Source organism: Thermobia domestica, chromosome 6 (assembly GCF_964235325.1).
Source record: "Thermobia domestica chromosome 6, izTheDome1.hap1.1, whole genome shotgun sequence".
NCBI lineage: Eukaryota > Metazoa > Arthropoda > Insecta > Zygentoma > Lepismatidae > Thermobia > Thermobia domestica.
Window position 1 is genome coordinate 17,830,598 of NC_137459.1, and position 27,793 is coordinate 17,858,390.

At 36.9% G+C, this 27,793-nt stretch overlaps 1 protein-coding gene across 1 annotated transcript in view; it reads right to left on the reverse strand.

The window, feature by feature from the left end:
- Nucleotides 1-328: 328 nt before the first annotated feature.
- The window catches only part of LOC145687859 (testis-expressed protein 264 homolog), a 30,535-nt gene continuing 3,070 nt past the window's right edge, over nucleotides 329-27,793 (reverse strand). The window contains exons 2-5 of the mRNA XM_081761350.1: nucleotides 18,602-18,820; nucleotides 9,704-9,905; nucleotides 6,882-6,977; nucleotides 329-1,628 (exon numbers count right to left, since the gene is read on the reverse strand). Of these exons, the coding sequence (XP_081617476.1) occupies nucleotides 1,513-1,628; nucleotides 6,882-6,977; nucleotides 9,704-9,905; nucleotides 18,602-18,820 (633 nt within the window). The 3' untranslated portion in view covers nucleotides 329-1,512. The remainder of the gene's footprint in view (nucleotides 1,629-6,881; nucleotides 6,978-9,703; nucleotides 9,906-18,601; nucleotides 18,821-27,793) is intronic.

A 27,793-nucleotide genomic window follows, 5' to 3' on the forward strand; every position in this document is an offset into this window, starting at 1 on the left:
CCTTTTCTCGCAATAATGACTTAGCAGTATGCAAATAGCCAATTGATCGACCTCCATGTTTGACTCCCTAAGTTTGATTGATGTGGAAACAGATGCAGTCTACTTCATGACTGACATACAGTTCATATCTCAGTAATACATGGTTACGCTCGGTGCTTCCACGTAACACACAACAAGAGGAGTTCAACAACTAACGAACTTATGACTGACTATGGTATTTTCAACGTCTTCAGGAAAATAACTAAATACAATACTCAAGTATATGTATTGTTAATTGTAGCAGAGTATTTTCACTTCTGGATTTACTTTTTCTTTGAGAACCTACAGACACCATACGTAGTGAACTTAACCATTTTAAACTCTAACAAATGGAACGTGTGCTTACACATATAAATTCAATAAAATCATAGTACTTTTTTCTTTTTTTAAAAAAAAGTAAATAAAGAAAATTTATTCTTTACAAAAGGAAAACATAGGCAACAAACAAAAGTTTTACACAAACATTAGAACAGTTCTTCTCTGGAAGACGAAACAAACATAAGGAATACACATATTTGTACTGTAGCAGAAGTTTTCAGGAACAATACAATTTAATTATTTTCTCACTTGAGCACAGGTAACATTGCTTTATAAAAGAATATAAACAACTGAGGTCTCTTAATGTATTAGGCCTAAACGTACCCTGCAGCACTCACAGGAAAATGTCTTCAAAATAAACCTTTTATTCAATTACTCCATATTGTATCTGAACTATTTGTTTCTCAGTACTTCTCGCCTATCTTCATATTTTTAATATGCTCAACTTCCTTAAGGCAAATCTTATGAACACAACAACTCAAATACATATCGTAACTTTTACCTATATATATACATATGTAAACGAAGATTCATGTAACTGGGGAGCGTGGCAGAAATTTTACCACAATTCCAATAAGTATATGTATCACAAATAGGGTGATGGAACACCTTTCTCTCGCAGCAAGAACCTTCTTGCTTTCTTACAATATCCTTACTCAGATTTTTACAGCAACACATCGGACAAAAAACACAAATTCCTCAAGACAGTAGGAAAAGTAAAAACTGTTTATGTAATCATAACAGCCTTATGAAGGTACAGATAGTAAATCAATATGGCAATATTCAAATACATATTAATGCAAATTTTCTATGAAATGCTTAAAGTACATACCTTTAGTCAATGACAATTAATCATGACAGTAGCAATCGTTTTCAATCTAAACAATAGAACTGAATTTGAATAAATAATTTTTAGAAACAGAATAGTTACAAAAAAATATCTATATAATAATTAAAAGTATACCTAAATTAAGAAATAAAAACTGAAGCATGTGTTGCTAATACCAACAGAAACATCACATACCTGCTCGATTACTAATTTGACATTCGACATTCCATCGGATATGTTCGAACACAGCCTCTTGGATTCCCGAGTGGAATCAGACATCAATAAAAATGAGAAAAACTCACATTACATCACACAACTAACATAATTTATTTTGTTCTTGGAGAGGGACTCCCATCATAGGTGGGCCTCGCATTGAACCTGAGGGAACCCATCGCATCCATTGGCATCATTTGAGCCATTGGCCACAGAAGTCGACGGAGACCTGAAAGAAGAAGAAAAGTTACAATAACTGTCTCATAATAAACTTGATTGAAGTTTAATGGGGATGTCAGCATCAAGCCTATTTGTCCCCATCACGATAAACAACTTAGGTTACATCAGTTTTTTCTCTCCCTTCATTCTGTTCTACTAAATGGGACGAACTTTCCAACACACATTTACAATCATTTCATTTCACCTGATCTAGAACAAACTGAGGAACGCTCAACTAAATATCTGTCCGCAGTTTCGAAGCCTGACACTGAAAATAAAAACAGGACTTTCCCTAAACATTTGCAATATATTAATGCAGTTTTTAATGAAACGGCTATAAATGTATCAGCAGTTCTGATACATTCTATAATAATAATTCTTACAAGGACTAAGAGGATAGGTGTGAATAGTATATAACACACTTAAATCAACCTAAATACTAAACGCGAGCAAATACAGTACAGCAGTCAGTTCCCAGGTTAAAATACAAATACAAGTATACAGCAACGACGGGATTGATTAATTATTGTATATGGGCACAGACAAATATATATACTATTATAAAACTATCTGTAAAGACTTGAAGCAGTGACACGAAACCTAAAAAATCTGTATCGCTTAAATTACAGACGTTGAAAATTTAGGGCGGTAACATGGATTTTCAACAATATCGCGTAAATTACCAAACATACGTAAATGTGGCGAGTCCACTTTTCACACAGGAAGTCATGTGTATTTCCATTAATGAAGTACCTTCTTGTACCTTTCGCACTAAGGAGGAGGTTTCCCTGACACCACACACGGCAAACCTTGAGCTTTGTGGTAGAAAAATGACCGACAAAATACTGCTGAAAGTCGCCTATAAAACACACTGCACGTCACATATCAATAACCACCACGCATTTATGCAGGATGTTTGAACCATTCAATTGAAAAGATACGGTAGATATGATTGACACCAGCAGAACTCATTTTGGTGGTAACTTGTAAAACAGCTCGCTGAACGCATTTTGAACTTCCCAATTGATAGCTCATTACAGTGATAATTTCCCAGAAGTGAATTATACTAGCATCAACCATTTCTATAGCTTTTACTAATTGCAACTGAATGGTTCGGACTAAACTTGAGGAACATTCTGCATAAGTTGGTTGTCGTCATTAGTGTGAAACATGCAACGTGTTTTCGACGCGACTTTGCACGTTAGTTGATCAGCTTTCGTTTTCGGCGATTTTTGTCTCATAGTTTCTCGTGCGCAGTATCAGAGAATCTGCCTTCGAGTTGGGTACTAAAGGTGGAAGACAGACTTCATTATTATTTCAATGAAAGAACAAAATCATACACGAACTCTACGGGAACAAAAAATTAATAATATGAAGAGAATAAAAAAAGCAATAAGCCGAAGTGAACCAAGTTCAGATGCTCCCGGCGTGCAAAGTTGTAGAACACAGCCTTTGTTGTTGTGTCGAGCCTGTACCTCACCGAGCCTGGCCACCAAATTCAGCTTTCTTTATCCCCCAGGCGATAGGATATTTGTTAATTAAACTTCCTTCAGATCTGGCCAGTAGTTATGGAGAAATAAAGTACCACACACAAATAGGTCGAGCCTGTCCCTGACCAAGCCGGCCACTAAATAAAGTGAGCTTTATTCCTTAGACAATGGGCCAATTGTAAACTAAATTTCGTTCAGATTCGGTCGGAAGATACCGAGAAATAAAATACCACATGCAAGCCGAGCCTCTCCTTGACCGAGCTCGGCCACCAAATATAACGACTTTTATTCCTTAGACGATGACTGACTATTAAATTTGATCCAGATCTGGCCAATGGTTACCAAAAAATAAAGTATAATAAAGTTACCAAAAAATAACGAGCTGAGCCGAGCTTGTCTCTGGCAGATCCCGCCCACCAAATATATCTACTTCTATTCCGTAGACAACAGGCTCCTTGTTCATCACATTTGGTTTAGACCCGCCCAGCTGTTACCGACAAAAGACCTCATACCTGCACGGAAGATGTGCCAGAAAACTAGGTAAAAGCCTCTCCTAGATTCACATTGAAGCCCCGATATTGATTTTCCCGGATTTCCATGACAAAGTAAATTTTCCCTCACCCACGAACACTATCGTTCCCTACATATTTAGAAAACATACATTCTTTTCAATGGCCTCCACCGTCCCCACAGCCGTTCAGCGTTCTTCATTTCTTAAAATACAGTATAAGCTCATTTTCTTAATATAAATACTTATTAATCAAACTTTCTTTATTTGAAATCAATAAAGTCCACAGTTTTCGGAGTCGCTGAGATGAACAGTGACACTCCTGATACCGTTTAAGTTTCAGTACAGCCCCATCTGCACGGAGGATGAGAAGGGGCGGAGGTAAGAACGGGTGACATTATGCATTTTTGCCAATACATTTTCATTGAAATGCATATCCTATGCTATATACTGTTCATAAACCTACTCTCCCAGTGTAAAGAACACGAATTTCAGCTAGTATTACAGAAAATGGTCCCTCTTCTTCTCTTACGAGGAAATTTTCGAAATCGCTGGAATAAATTTTAAATTACTTTTAACTAACGAATATACATCATGTGTCACTCCAGGCATATTTTGCGTTCTTCTTTCTGCACTTTTCATACAGATTTCATGTGAACTCTAAGTCTCGGAAGAAATTCGAACATATCATATGGATATCGTAGTGAATCTTCAAACTCTTTTTTTTTCTTCCATTTTAGGTCAAAGAATAAAAAAGAAAGTTAACAGGGTGTCTACTAAAATTCTACGATGAAATTTTCTGACTTTTTCGTGATCTTATCTTTACCAAACCATAACATTTCGTAACATTCAAAAACTAATAACAGTATCTATATTCTTTAGCACTTATCTTTATCTTATCTCTACTTTCAAAGGCTGTTCCCTGGACTGATAAAAACTTGGTGTCTTCTCACAGTTGAATGAACTGATTAGATGCGTAGATGCTTTTGGCGATGCGACTTTCATCGTTACTGCTCAGACGATGCCAGCTGAAGGACAATCTCAAGAGCAAATTTGGGTGCGAATTACGCAGAATTTTCATGCATGCGATAGAAGCGTGCTTTGCTTGCGATTTGGTAGCATCTAAAGCCGACCATAGACATTTTTAACGCTGAATTTTGAAATTCTACAGAACAAAATTTACCAGTTTCTACTTAAACAGATTAAAAAAGTGACCTAAAAGCTAAATTTCGTGACTTTTCTAGACTTTCATTAACGTTTTCTGATTGCGTGACCGATAGACACCCTGGTTAACCCCTTGCACTGAAATGACAAGTCTAGCTTGTCATGGCCTCCTGATGCCAAATCGCACAATGACGAGCTACACTAGTCATAAAATTTAAACTATTGTAACATCACGTACGGTTACTATATTGATGTTTTGAAAGTTATATAATGATAAATCATCTATAATATCCTTTTATAACATATATTTCAATTATCAGAATTCAGAAAATAAATCGTAGTGGAAGGGGTTACACACATCTTTAATGATTTTATATGAAAAATCCAAATATCGAATTTCATGTCTGTAACCTTAAGAGATTCCGAGATATGAACGTATAATAATTGCTACCGCTATTCTCCCCTCTTTACGTCGAATTTCCGAAACTCCCTCTTTAGTTGGTACATCACAAGTCTTATGTACCGTTCATTTCAAGTTTCTATCTGAAGCAGTTTAAATTAAATGTCGACTAAAAGCAGGGAATTCGTGTTACTATTCGGTTCAAAATCTCTTGTCGCGAATTCTGTCGAGGAATTTGAAGCTTAAAATATACAAAACTATAATCATGCCTATTGTTCTATATGGTTGCGAAACATACTCGCTTACTCTAAGAGAAGAACATAGACTGAAAGTATTTGAGAACAGGGTCCTGAGAAGAATATTTGGACCCAAGAGCAACGAGAATGGGCAATGGCGGAAACTTCATAACAAGGAACTACATAATTTATACGGTTTACCAAACATTGTTAGGGTCATCAATCTAGGAGTCTTAGGTGGGCAGGTCATGTAGCTAGATTGGAAGAAAGTAGAAACGCTTTTAAAGTCTTGACTGGACGACCAATCGGAAAACAATCATTAGGAAGACCTAGGCGCAGATGGGAGGACAATATTAAGATGGATCTCGCAGAGATAAGAATACAAAGTAGAAACTGGATCCAACTGACTAAGGATAGAAGTCAGTTGAGAGCTTTTGTGAACGCGGCATTGAACCCCTGGGTTCCATAGGCCATATAGTGAGTGAGTGAGTTAGTAGTTTATTGTAGGTGTTAGTCAGGGCATATTTTTTTCTTTTTTTAATATTGCCGTCTTAGCCCACAGCAGCCTCAGACGGGATCGCTTGTAGTCCGTAGCTCATAGCAGCTCCGTGATTAGGTATTACAGGATAGCTCCGTAGCTCATAGCAGCCTCGGGAGTAGGTATTAAAGGAAGCCTTCGTAAGCCATGGCGACCTCAGGAGAAGATTTTGGTAGTTGAGCGATCAGTACTGGCACTGATAACTTTTTGGTTCCGTTGTTCTCTTTTATAGCAATCTTCTTGGAGGCTGTCGGTTTTCTTCGTAGTTCCCCAAATCCTCTTCGTCTTTTCCTGGAGGTGTAAGAGTAATTTCCTTCTTGTCGTCTGCTATTGTTTGTTTATAATTTTAAAAACACGTGTTTGTAGTGAAAACACGTGGCTTGCAGTACATGTCGGTATATGGATACTTATAATATAAAGGTGTGGAGTTTACATACATACAGTGTTTCATTTCCCTGACTTGTGGAGCTGCTGAGATACTATTATTTCTGGCTTAAATTTGGAAACACGTTCGCCCCTTTTAGGATACGGATTTTAGTCAAAGTGACATGACAAAAATCCAGTTGGAGGTAGGTACTCACTACATTTAAAAAATCATTTCAAACACTTACGCCATTTTTATGTAATAATGTAGCAGAAAGCCAGTTCTCCGTATGGAAAAGATACGATTTAAGAAAATATATTGGGAAGGTATATTTGAATTATCCTCACGATGTGCATAAACAAACTGTAAATAGCCTACGGTACGACTTGAAGTAGGTACTTAACTATGTCCATAAATTTATTTCAAAAAGTTCAATGGTGTAACTTTGTACGTGGAACAAATATTCAATTTTATACGTACACATTTATTACCTCAACGATTAAAAATTTTATATTAAGAATAAATATCCAAATAAATAAATAAATAAATAACAATAAACTTACGTGGAGGCACGAATCTGGCCTGTGGGGGATACCTTATATTCTCACTGTCTGGATCAAAATTATATTGCGTTAGTCTTCTCGCTCGGAATCCCCCAGCTGAAAATAAAAGATTATATTCTATTGACTGAAGGGAAGGAATTATGTAGGAAATAGTTATAGTAATGCGGTGTACGGCAAGAAAAAGAAAGAGTACAATATATAAGAGAAAACATTAGTAGTAAAACAACAATTTGAAATAATTAGATGGTACAAAAGTGACTCTGCATTATGAGAGAAGTGTATACACTAATACGCAGGGGTCCTTGGTAGAAAGATTGTTCCAGTATCGGGCGTATGAAGGGCTGGCGATGATGGAATGGGATAGAACGGACCGGGGTCCACATTAAGTGCTGCGAGTGGGCCCCGGACCCAAACCATCAGGAGCACCATATAGAACACTCAAGGAACAAACCCTAGTAAGATTACAGGAAATTAATGGTGCATAGGGTAAGTGGAGTGTTAGGGATTCAAATTATATAGATAAAAACCAAGTGGATGAAATGAAATATGGAACAGAAATAATATATAGGAGAGAAACATGAAGAAGTGCTAGTGCTAGTGAATAAGTGACAGTGTTAATAAATAAGTGTTAGGGTTAGTAAATAGAGGTGAATAACCAAGTGAATGAAGCAATTAAGTAAATAAGGTGAAACAACAAATAGAAAGACAGACAGGACAGAAAAATGGAGAGAAACCTAATAGTCATACAGTGTGGAAAACGAAGAAAGAAGAAAAGAAGATGACCAATAAGTAAAACCATATAAACACACACAGAATAACAAAATACAAAACACACACAATACAACATACTACATAGTAACACCCTAAAACTAGAGTCAAGACATCGTTAAGTTTTAGTTGTTTTTGTTTTTCGTTTATTTGGTTTTCTTTTTTTTCTTCTTTTTTTTTGTTTGTTTGGCAATCCCTTGGTTGAGTGATTGTCCGTAACCTTCTATTCCTTTCCCTTTTTCCCCTCTCTCTTTTCATTTACTAAGAAATAAAAGATATGAAGAATAAAAAAAAAAGAAACATTCGCAATGATGATACGTCGCCGGTTTTGAATGCTCAAGGCACCGGCCGAGAGCTATGCGGCTGAGCGAATATTAGTATTATTATTATTATTAATAATAATAATAATAAAAATTAGTAGTTTTGCATTAGTTAAATCTGTACACGTGTATTATACAGATCACAACTTACACTGCTATTTATATTAACGGTTAAGCTTCTCTTTTAACAATCAAGGAATCCCAGGTTCGAACGCAGTGTGGTTCATCGTGGATGAAATTTCTCCCATCACACCAGGCGACTGCTGTGATGATAACTTCCAAAATTCTTTGCTGTATTTCTGTTTCTAGAGTTAAGTTGCTTCACATTTATATCTAGAACAACGTGAATTAAATAAGTATATCATAATAGCCTATCGTACTACCATAACTTACATATTCTGTGTATTAACTTCACCACAGATATGTGACACTTTTTCTTTTCTTTTTTTTTTTTTTTTTTTTTTTTGTCTCAAAACGTTGACGCGCGACAATCGTATTAACTTCACTGTATTTTGTTAATTGTATTCACGATCCAGGTTTACGTCATTTGATGTGATTGAAATGTGAGTCATAACAAATTTTTAAATAGTAAGAACGACATCTACCTAATCAGGAAGCTTGGTTATTATAATACGAAGTTGACCAGAGTTTGTGAGTGAATTTTCAACAATGGACCGAGAGAAAAATCGGGAATTTAGAGAATACAGAAAAATTGCATCATACAATTTACCGATAATCTGTAGTTATTTGTACGACAAGTGTCCGACAATTGTCGTGCACCGCAAAGTCTAGTGTCTTATGCGAGATGCTTGACGATTAATTTTCCACAGTACAGCATACTAACAATCTGAGCTACCATTTAGATACCGTCTGTACAGTTTCGATACACACCTTAGGAGTACTTTTCTTTCCATTTCTACTTATACTTTTACTTCTTTCTGTCGAACAAAGACTTTAAAAAATCCCAATTACGTTTTCAATTTTTACAACGAAATTTCTAGTTTAAGGTCCCATGATTATGCCATTTAGGCTAAGGGAGACGATGATTAAGGGAAGTGAATGATGATGGAATAGTTGGTGGAATGAGAATATGGGAGGAAACGGAAGAACCACTCCAAAAAATCCACGGACACGATGTTGTCCACCACAAACTTACTTGATCGGGGATCAAACCAGGGATCCTACGGACCAGAAGTGAGCGCTCTACCACTGAACCACCGTATCTCTCGTGCAAATGAAAACTCCGTAGGAAGAAAAGGACATTCACTAAAGATTCTATCCCTTCCTGTACCGAATCCACTTTTCTTTTAAGATGACTGGTGGAAAATTCTTCCATCGCTTGCTCTCCTCCCTTATATCGTAAAAACTGGCTAACGTCAACCAGCTGCCCGATTTGTTTGAAACATTTGAAAACTAAGATGGAACAATAAATCATTAAATAGTCCTCCCCCTAGAACTAGCTGCTAGTAAAGAAAAATTTCAGAAGGTAACACCCAAGCCTGTAATATAGAAAATAAAGTAAAACAATAATAATAAAAAAATGATTACATGACAAGCGCAAAAACAAATTACTTACCCAGGCAGGGTTTTTATTTCAATACTATCACTCACATATAAAATGAATCATAACGTAAGAATCTAAATAATACATTTAAAAAAAAGCATATCTTTAAAAGACAGTACTGCAACATGTAATTCCTAACATTTAGTCAAATTATAATTGCTCATACTTACGCTCATTACTATCCTCGGGTTCCAATTCATTCTGGCCACTACTTGCGGTGGCTGAACACCATTCTAGTTTCAAATTTGGTGGGAAAAAAAGGTCATATATTTCAGGAGGGTAATAATCCATTTGGCGCGACAGAGGAGTGATAAGTGTAATTTCTTTCTTTGTATACACTTCAATAATAGGGTGGGCACATAGGCTATGTTCCTGGAAGAAAGGGTAGTTATATTTATTACACCATATTTTAGATATTATATATACACAGGGTAATTCAATTCATACCTAGCAAAGGGATATTCTACAAGTAAGTCTGAATATTTTCACTTATATGAACCGGGGGTCGCAAATCAATAGTTACTGATTAGTTTACACATATGTGATTTGCTTCAAATTTGCTTTCTAACGACAGGTGCGAGAGAAAATTTTACTCTGACCCACTTCCACATATCGTAGAGCGATGAAATTTTACGTGTGTAACCCTGCATACCCATGTAGGTCATGTCGTAATGTACAGCTTGTAACTCTGCACCGTTGCTGTGTTATAGGTCCGAACGTGAAGTAAGGTGTAGTGGTCCAAAATCCATTACTGCGCCTCAGAAAGCAGCGTGGCAACATCGCAGAAGTGCTTGCCCCTAGGAAATGACTCCATGGTTGAAAGAGCTGGAATGAAGATGGTGTGCGGTCAAGAGAAAACGCGAACTACGGCGAATTTCATGCCTAGAGTCGTGTATCTGTCTGGTCAGCATTCGAGCAGTGAACGGGTGCGTTGTTTTCCCGAAGGCGGACACCTTTTTTCAGCATGTCACGCTCTGGGATAACACAAAATCCCGCAACGCACGCAGCAATGACTCATAGTATATCCTGATAATTGTGGTACACTTGTAAGGAATGCATCGAGTTACCAGTCACCCGATTTTAAATCTATCTATCTAAGGGGTGAGACAAAAAAATCTTAAACGTTTGCAAAAGTGTGAAAATCATACCTAGTATGATGTGCAAAACAGCTTGGATCCCACGTGGAATGGACGTATACAGCTCCTGAATCGTGGTGTGCGGAATTTTGTACCATTGTTCCTACAAAACACGCTCCAGTTCTTTAAGGGATGCTGGTGGAGGTTAATGACACCGAACACGCCTTTCTAACTCAAACCACAATGGCTCAATGATGTTCAGATCTGGTGATTGTGGGACCCAGGGGAGGTGTGATAGCTCCTGGTCATGCTCCTCAAACCATGACTTCACAGTTTTTGCAGCGTGACAGGGTACCAAATCATCTTGGTAGATGCCATCACCATCAGGAATAATATTTGGGCCATGGGTAGAACCTGGTCTCCCAAAATGGCCTCATACGCCTAGCATTCATCATTCCATGCAGGGCTATGATGGGACCTGCAGAAAACCACGATATCACTGCCCATAATGTAGCAGAATCACCCCCATGCTTGACAGTTGGGAGTAGACAGTCTGCATCATAGGCCTGCGACGGTGTTCTCCATACGTAAAAACGACCGGTTGTTGGAAACAAGGTGAAAGTCGATTCATCGGACCACATTACGTGTTTCCACTGCTCATGAGTCCACGCTTTGTGGTCCTGCACCACTGGATACGCCTCTTAGCATTTACTGCTGTGACCACGGGTTTGGCGATAGCGGCCCTGCCATGAAGTTTCATTTTATGAAGTTCCCGTCGCACTGTTTTCGATGAAACTGGGTTATGTAGGCCGGAATTGAGTTCAGGCGTAATTTTCATTGCAATGGTCTTCCTTTTAACTGATACAATCCGTTTTAATTCCCTCCGGTCCCTATCTGACAGGATTGTCTTTCGACCACTGTTGTGCTTTGCAGATGTCCTTTGCCCTTGTGACGTTGGACACAGTGCCTTTCGATACCCCCACAATGTTCGCCACTGTTGCCACTGAAGCTCCAACCAGACGGGCACCAATGATCGTGCCTCTTTGGAAGTCTGTCAGGTCGCCCATTTGACCGCACCACTTTCACACCACGACACTCACGGGTGAACTGGTTACTGCTGACGGAAGAGGAAGGTCCACATGACACATTAAAAAAAAAAACGGCAACCACAACACGTGTTGTTCAGTGGAGAGCCAAACTTACGTGTCCTGTATGATGTGTTTTTAGATTTTTTTGTCTACCCCTGTATATATATGGATTACTTGCCAGGTTATGGGGAGTCACTAAGTTCCTTTGGGGAATACATCGCACAGATCTTGCAGATGTTTGAAACATACATTTTTCAATCGAGCAAGTATGACTTCGAGTGTCATGTTCTGAACCACACTTTTCAATCGAGCAAGTATGACTTCGAGTGTCATGTTCTGAACCACACTCTCTACATTGCGATATTTTTGAATTACAGCCCTCTATAGTTCACTTTCCCAACGCTTTCGGCATCTTATATCGCTGAAATTATCCCTCACTGACCAAAGTTCCACAGGACTTTTTTGCTGGTTTCGGTTATATCGGGTATTCTAAAAAAGGCGACCACGGACCACAGAGCACTATTCTATAGGCCAAAATAAAGCAAAAATGCTACATGATAGTATGCTCTCCGGGGCCTCCTTCAGCCGCTATGGGGAATCAAAATTTCACAATGTGGCAACGTCGCAGATTAACTTGGCACCATTAGCATTACTCGGCGAATACAACAAGCAGTTGAATCGATTGCTACACTAATAAGTAATGCTAGTGTCAACCAATATCGAATTTAGCTGCTATCTGAAAAGACCCGTTATAACTATCTGATAGATTGGTAGAGCTAATTTACGGTTCTTTCGACGATTTGCGACGTTGGCACTTAGTGCGATTCGTGTCTCCAGACGGGCACTCGAAAGGTATACAAATATATTTTTTGCTTTATTTTGATTTATAGAATACTGCTCTGTGGTCCGTGGGCGCCACTTTTTTTTTTTTAGAACACCCAATATATTAAATATGTATATATACAGGGTGGACAATATATCTGGAACATCCGTGACCAATTGATAAAGTTCGTAACACTGCTGAAAATGGCGTATTTCTGGACAATATTTAAACTCATTGTTGTTTTCTCTCTCTTTTATAACATTGCAGGAAATAACTTTTACTACGAGTAATTACAAGTCCCTGTAATTATGTGATTTAAACAGTGTTGCAAACTTCAGCAATGTTTATCATATCTCGGGAACGGTTTATGATATCAAAGTGCTGTAAACAGTAAAATGATATGTTTGCCAATTGCAAACCACACAAGTAATTAGATATGATACTTATCTAAGCATGTTTTCGAAATAAAGCCTTTCAAAAAAAAAAAAAAAAAAAAAAAAAAAAAAAAAATATCAAGTCCTTGTAACTTCGTTGCTTTTCATTCAAAACGAGTCATTCTATGACCAAAGTATCCAAAGCTAAGGTACTTCCGATGTCCGTTGTGCTGTATGTACGATAGAGGCTTACAAACTTTGGATGTTTGTGATATTATAACATTCTTAGTTTGCAATACTGAATAATAAATGTGGCATTTTAAGTTTTCGTTTAATATGTTGAATTGAAATATGTAATAATCTGACGTAGTGCCATTTGAAAAAATATATCTTTATACTGGGATGGCAACATTGTTCACTGAGTGGTAGTCTTTAATACATAAAACGATGTCTCCCTCCTTATAGTTGCTTCATGCAAAGTTTCGCTTTTCTCCTTTTTCTGGTTTCCCCATTATCACAGATGTTCCAGATAAATTGTCTACCCTGTATATATATGTACTGTACAGGGATGTCTCAGGAAACTGTTACCTTAGATCCTGTTTTATACGGGAATCTGGAGTATTTGGGGGATATTATTTTTCGCGGGCTTACTTTTGCACCTACAAGATTGAAATTTTGCACATTTATTCAATGCACCCCTTAGTATTTTTCAGTGTTTTAGATCTCTACCTTAAAACAGGGGGTTGGTCCAGAGGGGTAAAAAAGGATATTTTTAACAGAAAATCAATTTTTTCGTGATTTTTCCGCCCCAGATACACGATGGAGAGATTTGAATGGTACGATTGAATTTTTTTTATTATTATTTATTCTGAAGAGAATAATGTACAAATCACGACCCCAGGATAAATAGAGATGTCTGAGGAAATGTTTATATTACATGCAGGTTATCTAGAGCATTGTGGGGATGTTCTTAGCTCATTGTTAAATATTTTCCCCGCCCTTACTATTCAAGATAGCTTGAAATTTTATACACACATTTAGTACACTCCTTAGTATTTCCCAGTTGATTTTGAGATATGTGCGTTAACACAAGGGAGTCCAGAGGGGATCAAAATTTAAAAAAAAAAAAGTCCCATTTTTTCTCACAATTTCCCGCTTCAGGGACATGATAGGAAAATGCGAATGTTACCGCTTCAAAGGCTGTTCTATTCTGAGAAGAGGTATGAACCATGATCCTAGGATAAATAGGAATGATGATATAGCTGCTTGACTGAAAGTCTATAATTAACTCTTTTAAAAAAAGCCATAATTTAAAAGTGTTAAACATTGTTTGGGATTGATATAGGTTAACAATTGGGGATTAATTCAAAATTCAGCCCTAATACTTTCACTCAAATAGCATAATTAGCATTTAATACTAATTTCTAATGCTTTTCCTTCAGTTCGCGACTTGTAATTTACGAGGAGAAAGATTTGATTTAAATAAAAAAAAATCAACAAAAATGATTTTTTTTTTAAAAAAAATCATGATTTTTTCCACCCTGATATATATATATATATATATATATATTGAAAGTTTCAAATTATTATTTTAATAAAATATTGAAAACAATTTATAGTAAATTTAACAGGACTAATTACTAACTTTAAACATCCATGGCAAATACTAACATTACCGAAAAACAAAATTTGTTCGAAAACTACCAATTAGGTAAATGTCAATACGTGATCTAAATGTTAGCCTTTTAAGTGAAAGTATCACTAGCATTTGATGAACAGTACATTGCCGACGAACACGCACAGCGGAAATATAGAGTATATATAAGAATATAATTAATCAGTTAAAAATAATAATAAAAAAAAAAAATCAAATAGGACTTTAGAATAAAAAATAATCATTTTTAAATACTGTATGGAACTGATACTCTGATCTTTTTTTCGAGTTACTTCAGAAACTGTCTGGGTGGTGCTATAACAGTAATTTCTAGGAGTGGATTATTGCAGGCCCCTTTCCAAAGTGAACACTGAGAATTTGCCTTTAAACCAAAATTAAAGAAACTTTTCCGATATTATATCTGACCGTTTTGGCAACGCTTCTGCCATTTGTGATTAGCACTAGCAGCATGAAACTGGCGTCTTTATCAGTGTGGTATCTCGCTTTCATAGTCGTCTTGTTGCTGGAAAGACTACTTGTTATTGGAAAGACTACTTCATGCCTTGACCATCGGAGTGACTACATCTAAAAATATCATCGCTAGCCAAATACAAATAAGCCCTAGCAGAAACATTCGAAAAAACGAATTTGTATTGGAGTTTCTTTCTTTGCTTTACGCTTGTACTCTTCCATCATGGATGTTAAATCCACCAAGGCTCGACTTCGGTTGTCATTACACACCAAACAGCACACAAGTACCCAGGAATTCCACCAAGAGTTGGAAGCGTTGCTAGAACACAGGGTGTCCACACAATTTGGCAAAAAAAAAAAAAAAAAAAAAAAAAAACCCTGACTTTTCCCTGATGAAAGATCCAGATTTCCCTGACCACTGAATAATTTAAAAATATAGAAGAAAGAAAGAAACCCCAGCCTTCTACACTCCTCATAGTTGGTCTTGTTTTCTCTCCGTTTATGTTCCTTTCTTTTTTCAATTTTCTTTAATCCAAAAGAATGTAAATTTACAAATATATGCATGAGGCTGATATTGATTACATATTACACAAAATGTAAAGTTACAAACGAAAGTGTGCAGTATACAGAGTACTTAAGATATGAAAAAAAGTAACACATTATATGCTTACACATCATAATATCAATTACGCAGCATTATAATATTGCCTATAGTAATAAACAGTTCATACATGATTTTACTGATCATTAAAAAAAGAAAAATATGTAACACATACCTTTGCCGGTGGTCGTTAAATGCAACCCATTTAACAACTTGTTTTTATCCTTTTTTGCATAGTTTTCTTCTCACTGATCTCAATATTCTTGCCGTCTCCGCAGTTTAATTTTCTTCTCTTCTTCCTCCAGTTCCTTTAGTTGATGCTGAGTCTTTCGTTTCTCTCTCCTCTTCCTCTCTCCAGCATTCATTTTTCTTTTCTTTCCCAAACTCACCTGATATCGTCTCCTTGAACTTCTCACTGAATTGATAATACCTCTTGTAATGGTTTATCCTGACGATCCAGCTATCCTCATCACAGAATCATATATGATCCGTTGAGCTACCACAGATACTTCTCGTAAGTTCTCAACAATGAGATTTTTGTTTATTGAAAAAACACTTTCAACAAATGCGTTTCCGTGAGAGAAGAAAAAACCCAGCTTCATAACAGACCATAAACCAACGAAGTTCTCATTTAAAAGTTAAAAAAAAAAAAAAAAAAAAAAAAAAAAAATCAATAAGTCCAATACCATCTCCGTTCTTGGCTATGAAATCACTGAAGTGTTCCCTAAATCCTTCAGTCTGAGATTTCACTGTGAGCTGGAGATGTTTTTTCGCGTTCTCAACCACTTGTCCACATCCTCTTGGCACCATGCAATTCTTCTAGTATAGCGTCTACTCTTTAAAGCAAATATGCCAGGACGCAGTTAGATGTGTTTCTCGCAGAAAATTAGCTTCCACAACTATTTCAGAGAACACTCTCTCCCTCAATATCATCATTGGGAACACCACATTTTGCATCCAGTAACAGTAAATATATTAACAGTATTCCATAAATTCAGTAATTGAACAATGGACTAAATCGATTTTTTCCTGACCAATCTGCCATTTCCCTGACACAGATTTACTTCCCTGACTTTCACTAATTTTCCAGAATGTGGACACCCTGAGTAACCCCGATTATAATGTGTTATATGAATGGTTCGAAAATGAGACTTCAGTTAGCTGTGTCTTTCTGCCTTTATCACAGAGCACAGCTCGGAATTAATTCGGCGTCGACTGCATTAAGCGTTCACTGATGAATTAACATCAGTTAACCTTGCGCTTCAGCTTTCGCCGAGTCCTGTGCTCATATCTACTGGATCGCAAAGCGTTACGGTAAGACTACACAGTATTTTAAGGAAGTGAGCCCTTGTGCACGGCATTCTGATCATCTCTGGCGGACGGAGATGCCATCAGCTACAGTAACGGGCTGTGTCGGGACGTTTCAGCATTCGAGGAAACGAGTGCCCCGATAGAGGAGCCAACAGCACTCTTCAATGCTCCAATATCAGTAGCTATTTCCTCCAACGGATATCCAATGATTGGCAAGGGGATAGAAACTAGGTCAACAAAAATAAGCTTCACTCAGTGAAAACAATATTTGGCAATTAACAGACATCGTTGCGTAGTAGACGCAGAGAAATGAACTCATCCTGATTCACTCACGTATCGGAAACTTTCTGAAAGCACGTTTCTGAAACCTTACAGTGAAATCATACTCAATCTCTCTCATTGATTTTCCCGTATGGGGTCGTTCGTGAGCCCACGTGCTCATTACAATCTGTTCCTCCATGGTGTAAGTAGACTCATGAGCCATGATTTAGATTATATCAGAACAAGCAACAATAAGAAACAACAATTCATTAACATCTACGTAATATAAAGAGAATAACAGGACTTTGTAATCACTCTGTATATAACAGTAGCGAAATACACATGTAAATTCAAATTTTGACTCCAATGTCGTTCATTTCCTTACAGGAGCATGTGACTAATCCTAAAGAAACAGAGAAAGTCAAACTGATTTTATAAATTTTCATCGTAATTTCTTAATTCGGATTCATGTTAGAAACACGACATGCCATAATATGGAGTTAAGCAATTGAAAGTAGGGCGTAAGAGAAATTTGAAATCCTACAATGTCAGCAGCGTACATTATATCTTCGACACGGTAATACAATTTATGGAATATGGGACAACATGATTTTTCTCTAACTTCTACTGACTCCGATATTCTTCGCAATTCTGAATGCGTTTCGTTAAACCGGTCACAAGATATAACAAATGTATGGAAATGGAACTAGACAAAAAGAAACAATGGAAATTTAAGAGAAGCTGATAGTAAACATTATAGACTATCCATCACCACGCCGAAACCTTCAGTAAACATAATTGTATTAATAAGAATAATCAAATCGATATTTATTCTTATTGTTACCTACATTCATTCTTAGGCTCGTTTTTAGGTATGACTTGTTTCCTTTTGTGACCAGCCACCACCTTACAAAACACCAGATTAAATTAACAAAAATAAAAAAGGATTATGTTTAAATAAGTAAATAATGATGTTCAATTCACTAAGTGCTTATTAGAATTTTAATACTTGAAATGTTGGGTCCGCGACATGTTGGCGAAGGTATGAAGGGGTCTTCAAAGAAAATTTATTGGGAACCACTGCAATATACAATTTAGTGGACCATTTATCTTGAAATGCCTTATAACTTAAACTAATAGGAAAACTCTGAAATTTTGCACCATGCTAATATCGGCCGGGGTACACTGTTTAATATACTTTAGAATACTTTGTAACTTTTAAACCTCGTTAACACTTCAGCAAAAAACTTGCGAATTGACAGAAACATCATATTACAAACTATATTATTTGCATATATCTATTATATATATATAAACTATTTAGTTTGTAGCCTACAGAGTAACTATTTTGAATCTTTACTAAGAATTAAACCACAGCTGACTCAAATTGTTCACAAAATTTTACTTACGTCGATATATTTCGCAAGTCTGGAGTAGACTCTTGGGATTGTCACGAATATGGTTAGCCTACTGCGATACGGGAACTTCACGTAAAGGGCGTGCTGGATCTCAGGAATATTAGCTAACCTTAGATTTAGCTTCTTGATTCTTTCTAGCTCTCCCTCTGTTGGGTTCGCTGAACCCTCGCACAAGATAAAACCCATAATGCATTTGTAGGGTTTTGCATCCTTGTAGAAAAGAAAGTAGATATGTAATACCTTGATTTCTTTCAGCTACATTTTTCATCGTAAAAGAAAAAGATTTTAGAGAAACAAAAATGTAAACATTCTATGATAAAGGGTTATTCAAAAAGCACGCCGGTTTTGGATCGTCTGGCAAATTTTTGTTTCTCGGTCGCCGACATTGTTTTGTATTGTTACTTTACCCACAAACATTCCGATTGTCGCCTTAGTCTGAATTTCTTACATTTCTTCACTCTGTGTCTAGCCATGGAGCAGTTTACTATAGCGCAACGTGTGCTAATTGTGAAAACCTTTTATCAGAACGGATCACCTCATTTTACGTAATGCTGACCAGGAATGGGCCCCGAGTTCTTGTGACTTAACTCCTTGTGACTTTTTTCTTTGGGGTACTCTTAAATCATTGGTGTATGTAATAAACCCCATTCCATCCGTGAATTAAAGGAGGAAATTCGAGGAGTCGTCGGCGAAATCCAAGTGGGAACTTGTCAGGCAGTCATAGCGAATTTCACGAACAGAGTTATTGCATGCCAGGGCAGTACAGGAGGTCATATGCCAGACGTCATTCACCATACCTGAAATCGGAATGTGATGAACATGTTTATGAATTTTGTTAGTGTGTTTTGAAAAAAATAAAGTTCATAATTTGATGTAACAAAAGCGGAACGCTTTTTGAATAACCCTATACAATAGGATCATATTTAATAACAGCAGAAACATTCACCATCATATCTGCTGACCTAGTATAATGTTCCAAAGCTTATTTACTTCCTTCATCGGTTCCTCAGAAGGAACGAGAAAAAATTCCGCTGCTATATGAATTTCATTCTGAAGAAACATCTTATTTCGAGAAATATGACTCCTACCCCAAGCATTTACAATCAATGAAAAATCACTAAGAGTCACTATAGTCCGCGTCCCCGAATTGGCGAGTGGCAACAGCCAATAGGCTCGCAGTGCGCTGTTACTAAACTTTCAGGGAGGAATCTAATCATTCATAATGGATTTTGTTCGTATTTATGGAGAATTATGAATGATCAAGATTCGGCTGACGCGGAGTATAGTCCTCTCTATTTACTTTCATTTATACGTGGTTAAGCAATTTATAAAAATGTTTAGTGATGGATTTTCTGCACAATATTAATACCTTAAATAGCATCAAATAATACATTGCTGAAGTCTTACCTTTCCCAATAGAGATCTGACGAATTAAAATGCAGAAAACAAGCTTCTACATTGAAAAGTACCGACAAAAAAGTCCAGAGAATGTTTGAAGCAGTATACCATTCAAGGGATGCGCAAGTGAGTCTTTCTGCTGTTATAAAATGTACTATTACAATAAAATAAATTAAAAAAGTCAACTAATCTAAGAAATCATGACGGTAACAAATGAGTAGTAAACATTTGAACCATAACACAGCAGATGTTACTGATAACGCTGTTCAACAACTTTTGAGCAAAGGTGTGTAAAATTACTTCCTACTTTTGCAAAATTACACTTGTACATATATACACACAATGGTACATTTAGTGATAGTTTTGAAAAAAAAAAAAAAAAAAAAAAAAAATAGAAAAGTATATTTGCTGAGGTAATTAGAACGAGAAACTTGTAAATACATTGCACCAAAATCCTTGTAAGTAGCTATGGGTAAGGTTTCTGATATTTATTTATCCTTAATTGGATATATTTGAACAGAATAATGGAATATACTAACCTACAGACTTTTATAACCTTGTACAGTAATATTAAATGAGCACATCAATATCATGTAACATGTTTCGAATAATTGTAATACAATAAATATGTGAAGTGTTCCAGTACAGTGGATTCGGAATCGGTATATTGGAATCCATATCAAAAACAGTTTGTCTACTTTCTTTTCTAACATTTTCAGTTGCAATAAGGAAAAAAATGAAATGATATCCTTCAGTCTAACGTCCAACGATTATGCCCTTTCGGCTAAGAGAGAATATGATTAAAGCAAGTGAATGATGATGGAAGAAGTGGTGGAATGACCCCGACAAAACCCACGAACACGAAGGCTCTCTACCACAAACTCATTTGGCCGGGGCGAACCAGGGACCCCACACACGAGGGGTAAGTGCTCTACCTTGCTCTATAAAGACTAATATTGAAACCGGAATTAGTATTAAATATCCACTACTTCCGGTTTTAGATTCAGGTTGACATTCCACTTATTTTTCAGAGTTCAATAGATTAAAAAGAAAAAAGAAAGAAAGGTTATTTCTACCTATTACAGTCTTTGTTCTGTGGCGGCTAACGTTAAAACCATAAAGGTTATTTTTTCTACCACCTGGTATAAATACCGAGTTAACAGAGATCATAGCTATTCTTGGGACGCTGATGGCCGTGTGCACCAACGAACTGTTGAATGAGGGTCATAACCAAGCTCGGTGAAAATGACTGTTGCACCAACAACGTTCAAGGTTAAGTCTCGGTCAAATGGTGGATAAACTTGGTTTTAGCTTGAACGGCCGAATTTGGGGCTTTAAACTTCGTTGATTCAAGTCAGTCTTTAGTATTAGTGGAATTTGCTATTGTGATGCACACAGCTCTCTTCTTCATGTTATCATAGCTGTTCTTAATTTCTTTTACATTCCGTTTAACGACATTTGGATTGTACTTGAATTCTACAAATCTTCACCCAAATCTTTTCTCTCGCTTTTATAGTATTGCCATCAGTCCGCTTACATTCAATAATGTCTGTATTTTTCCACTAATGAAATTACTATACATTTCTCGTGCTCGGAAACATTTTTTGCTCGTGGTTTCATTACTTTATCCATCAAAATTACGATCACTAAAATTAGACTGCTCACAACTCTACGCACACAATCTCGAAGATGGAAAAGACCGGGACGCAGTATGCATTCTTCATTTGTTACTTTGTTAAACGAAGATTAAAGACAAAAAACGACAACCAATCGGAGTCGACTTTAAAAAATTGACCGAAGTTTACTTACACGAGATGTACTAAACTTTGACTTTCAATGGTGCCACAAAAGTCCTGGAACCACGTTTAAACTTGAAAGTTTAATGTTGAACGCGTTTGATTAAACGCTTGTTTAAACTTCGTTGGTTCACACGGCTGTGAATCAATTACAAAAATATATTTTCCAATATCTCTTTTCGTATTTGCTCTAATATCTGTATAGGAAGCACATATCTACAGGACAAATGAGAGAATAAGGTCCTAGCATGGCGCATTTGCCAGCGGAACTTCCCGAGTGCTCCCAGTAGTGTAGGGGCAGTGGTTGAAGATGGACGTTCCTATTCCAGCTCACATCGCGTGTGAAGTGCAAGCAATGATAAAGTTTTTGAATGCACAGGGCATAGCGCCTATTGAAATTCATCGTCAGCTGTACCGTTGCAAAAATGTCATTGCTGACCCCATGCGCGTTGCTTTGTGTTCTGGAGTCAGTTACTTCGGCACCCACCTGGCACACAACTTCTTGAACAACAAGCGTTCCGTAACAATGGTGTGCAAAGATGCGGAAACTGCTTGCTCATGACGTTATGCCCATAGACCTGGCACAGGTGACGATGGATTTCAATCGGCGCTATGCCCTGTGCATTCGAAAAGTTATCTCTGCTCGCACTTCACATTCGACGGGAGCTGGAATAGGAACATCCATCTTCAACAACTGTCACTATCTACTGAGAGCACTAGGGAAGTTCCGCTGGCGCATGCGCCATGCTAGGCTCTTACTGCCTCACGTGCACACGGTCCCTTCGCGCAACATACAGTTTCTTAGCTATGGAACGCGTGGGAAAGTTACTTTCTGAATGAGTCTCGTATCTCGTATTGTTTGGTTAGTAAGAAAATATTAATGAATTTGAACAAAATCTCTTTAATCGCTGAGAAAATAGTTCTAAAAAATTCACTCTAACAGTAAACTACTTCTGGATTTTCCCAGAGAAATAAGTAACACCACAGTATAGGACTGGGCACTGGAATATGGTGTACGAGACTTAAACAAAATCGTTAGAGCAGTGAGAAAATCGCAATTTTCAATTTTCACCCTTCAGAGAACTAATTTTCAGAGTAGGAAGAAAATACACAAAACGCTAATAGGGAATCTTAGAAAAATTTTATTTTTAAAATTTTGTCCAGGTAAGTTGAACGGTACAACTTCTAGGAGAATTAACATGTTTAAATCAAGAGGAACGGACGGACGGACAGAAAAATTACATTTTCGGTATGAGGACCCATGAAAGATCTAAATCCGCTGAAATATTAAATCCTACTTATTTCACGATCAGCATACTTATTTCTCACCTATCATCGCGTTGCTCAAAATAAAAATAGCATTGCAATAGACCTTCAAAGGTTTTATACTATTAGCGCATTTATAAGGGATGTATCGATACCACTTTTTCAGATACCGATACTGATAGTTTTGGACACATTTCTTATATATTATCAGGAATGTTCAGAATAATGAAATGATCAACATTGTATCAGATATAAGGCCAAAATTTGACATACAACAAAGACAGAAATGCAGAATTTCATATTACGTTCCACACAAAAAATTTTTCATCTAAATTTAATCCAGCTCACATATAATGAACTAAAAAGCAACAAATACTTATATAGTGTAAACTTAATTCTAAGAGTTAGTGACTGATAGTCAGAGCGATAACGTACTTTGATATTTACATTGTACTTACTAGTCTCTATTACATACATATAATCAGGGTGGATTGATTTAAATCAGTCTGATTTAAATCACGATTTTAATCGAGATTTAAATCACTTGATTTTTTAAATAAAAATCGTTGATTTAAATCAAATTCCGAAATAAATTAATTTAAAGTGAAGATAAGTAAAATCCCGTTTATGTTCTATTATTTCGATTATGGAAGATGATAATCATAATACAATGAGACTAAAATGTATGTAAGCGCAATATGAAAACGAGTATCGTGCAGAGAATGATTAGGGAAAATCCAGTTTTGAACGGGTGAATCCTACTTCCTTCTCTTCGTAACATACGGTTTTTAAATCGTTAACTATTCCAACGGGGAAATCACAATGGACATTTTGATTCTTTTGTGTCCACATCTATTTCTTTGTTTCCAGGTAATAGGGGCGTATTTAGAGGGGTCCGATCCCCTCTCCGAAACAAAATAAAAATAAAATTAAAAAACAATTAAAACTTCAGTCGAAATTTATGTACTAAACACATAGAAGTTCCTCAGAATCGTAGTACGGCAAATTTTGGATGCGTTAAAATATTAAATAATTCTTTTGACAAAGTGAACACTTTCAAATATCTAGGATAAATATTAACAGACGAAAACGATATTTACGAAGGAAATAAATGTCAACTGCAAGCAGGGAATTCGTGTTATTAATCAGTTTAAAATCTCTTGTTGTCGCGAATTGTGTCGAGGAATTTGAAGCTTAAAATGCATAAAACGGTAATCATGCCTGTTGTTCTGTATGGTTGCGAAGTATGGTCGCTTACTATGAGGGAAGAGCATAGACTGAAAGTATTTGAGAATAAGATCCTGAGACGAATATTCGGACCCAAGAGGAACGAGAATGGCGGAAACTTCATAACGAGAAATTACATAATTTATACGGTTTACCAAACATTGTTGGGCTCATCTAGTCTAGGAGACTCAGGTGGGCAGGTCATGTAGCCAGGATGGAAGAAAGTAGGAACACTTTCAAACTCTTAAGTGGGAAACCAATGGAAAAAGACCATTAGGAAGACTATACGCAGATGGGAGGACAACATTAAGATGAATTTCGCAGAAATAGGAATACAAAGTAGAAACTGGATCCAGTTAGCTAAGGATTAGAAGTCAATGGAGAGCGTTTGTGAATGTGGCATTGAACCTCCGGGTTCCATAGGCCACGGAGTTAGTTCCTTAATTTTAGGCGAAGTTTATGTACTTTATATGTATTTCGTGCCGCTAGCTAGTTCCGAGTTTTTAAAAATGTGTCCCTGCCAAATATCAGTAACTTTAGTGAAAAGAAAAGTCTCATGTTGATAAATGTTGCTGTACTTTTCTTTAATGCTTAAGAAACATTGCTTGGGATTAAAATAGGTTAGCGATAAGGAATTAATTCAAAATTCAACCCCAATACTTTCACTTAAATGGCATAATTGACATTTAATACTAATTCCTAATGTTTCTTCTTCAGTTCGCGACTTGTATTATACGAGGAGAAAGATTTGATTTAAATAAAAAAAAAAAAAAAAATCAACAAAAATGATTTTTGTTTTTAAAAAAAATCATGATTTTTTCCCACCCTGCATATAATGCAAACGGATACTATCGTTACAAATTTTTGTGTTCTCAACCAGGCGTTTCTGTGTATACCACAAAAAATAAGAGGGTTAATTAAGCGCAATCGAAAACGATAAAACTATTTAACTTTAGAACTAAATGTTTTTAACAAGTAGGAGAAATAATGGCAAAGTGAGTTTCTTCCATAGCATTTTCTTATGAATCGAAACCTCTGTCTCGTTTAGGATTCAAATTACGGGTCTGCTATCCCGACCATGGGCGTCCGAAGAGCGAAGGCAGGATGAAACTCCCCTGGCTCACGAAAATGTATATGTAATATAGCAAACCACGTATATTAAATACCAGACGTAATATAACAACCATGGAATGCCCCCCCCCCCTCCTAGAAAATTTTCTTCGGGCGCCCATGATCCTGACTGAGGACCTTTGGCTTTTCTTCATCAGTATTTTGGCATCGAGAGTCTAAAAATATCAGGTGAGTACGAGTAGTGCGAATCAAAAGCGTACACATGCATATAGAAATCGATTGTACAATTGATGATATAATTAAGATCAACTTTAAAAGAAACCGATACCGGTCCCTTTTAATATATATATGTGTGTCTCTGTTAATATTAAACAAATTGAAAATAATTCAAAAATGTATCGGTAAATCTCGCTGGCCATTTGCCGATACCGATACTCCCAAAAGTGGCCTATATCACCGATACCGATATATCGGTACATCCTAGCATTTAGAATTTTATTATCTTGCCCTTCCCATTGCAAATGAACAATCAGGGTGCAGACTATATATACACACACATTTAGCTTATGCACAAAAATGATTTCTAATCACTTAGTAAAAAATAAATCTTCAGTTTTACGTCACACGTTTGGCTAAAGAAGACTGTGAGAAGAGTGAATGAAATGCTTGAATGAAAAGTGTTTAGAAACGGGAGAACCCCGAAAAAAACCCACGCACATGGTGTTTGTCTATTACAATGCTCACTTACCGCAAGCTCGGATCAAAAGAGAACCCCACGCACAAGAAGTAAATGATTTATCACTGAACCATCGCCGGTCTGTAACGACAGAAGTAACGCTCATGTCATTACTGATCTCCTTAGGTAGTATGTAGAAAAAAAAAATGCCCGCGCGAAAACCAAGGTATCAAAGGCAGGCGAGTAATATTGAGGATCAGTGTTCCGGAGAAATGGAGAGCACACTATTTATGACCTAGCAGATAGCTTAGGAAGTACATAGCGAACGAAGGCAAGTGCGTGTAGATTTACAATAGAGGTCCTCTTTTTTACTAAATCGACTGTACCATAATCATTATTGCATATTATCTCAAATATCTCTGTGCAGATTCACTTTACGAGGGCTTAAATGTGCGTATGCCATAAAAACTTGTGCAAGAAACACTAACCAATTTGAGCTAGGCTGCTACTAAAAAGGACGAATGCTACGTAACCGAGTCAGGGGAGGAGTCAAGCGCCACAGAGTAGGTCTAAGTATATGGAACCTAAGCCTTAATATGTTGGACCTACTCTGTGGCATAAACGCCCACGGCAGAAGCGCACCAAAGGGTCCCGCGCGGCAGCGCGTCCGTAGAAGGCAGGGGCGTGAACAACGATGGATATACAAACACTGTATTATAGCAAAGTAACACTTATGTGGTGAATTATGTATTTGCACGTTATTATGGATGTTAGAGGTAAGATCAGGATAGGTTTCCATTGCATCCAAATTGCTGTTTTAACATTACTTACGTAAATTTCACAAATATGTGGACCCTGTAACTCTTGGACTTTTTTATGGTTGCACATCATAAGTTAGCACACTGCCTTCAAATACACAACTTCACCTTACTTCATTTGTATACTGTGATTAATGACTACCTTACGGAGGAATTTGTGCTTAACAAGTCAGACTTTCCTTAATGTATTTTTCTACGTAGGTATGCATCTCACGGTTAACATATTTCGATTATTTGCACATTCAATGTCTTCTGTAAACGCTTTACAAATCTGTGGATCCCTATTCTAAATCGCCACCGGCAAGCGAATAACAGAATTAAGATGTCTTAAGGGTAGCTAGCTACTGACATTGAAGATGACTTCAAAACAGCTTGTGAAATATATATATATATAGTTTTTTCTGCTTACTCTGTATTATATGAAAACATTGGGTTAAGTGCTGTATCGCCAGACCAACTTTAGGAAATTTACACGGTCAATTTGAGAACTTATTTAAGTTTGTGAGAAAGAATGAATGAAAATCAGGTAAGGGGAATAGTAAAAGTTACGAAAGCGGTTGTTTATGATGTTGCAAGTAGTACTGTATGTGGAGGCGGATGGATTATTTCGCGGAGAGGTACACTGGTTATGATATAGAGGTGCGAAAGGCAGTGTGGAATTGAGTTGATTTTGAGTTTAACATCCCGTTGAGCAGCGAGGCTATATGAGACGTGGCCCTACTGATGAACGTGGAATCCGAACCAACTGAGCCTCCGCCGGAAATCGAACCCGGGTCTCCCACGCCACTGGCAGTGTGGAAATGGCGCATGTATGTCAAGGGTGACACATATCATTTGTGAGTTATATAGAACTATTCAAAAATAACGAGCAACAAGTAAAAAACTGTTGTACACGATCTTCTTGAAATCGCAAAAATTTACAAGCCCCCGT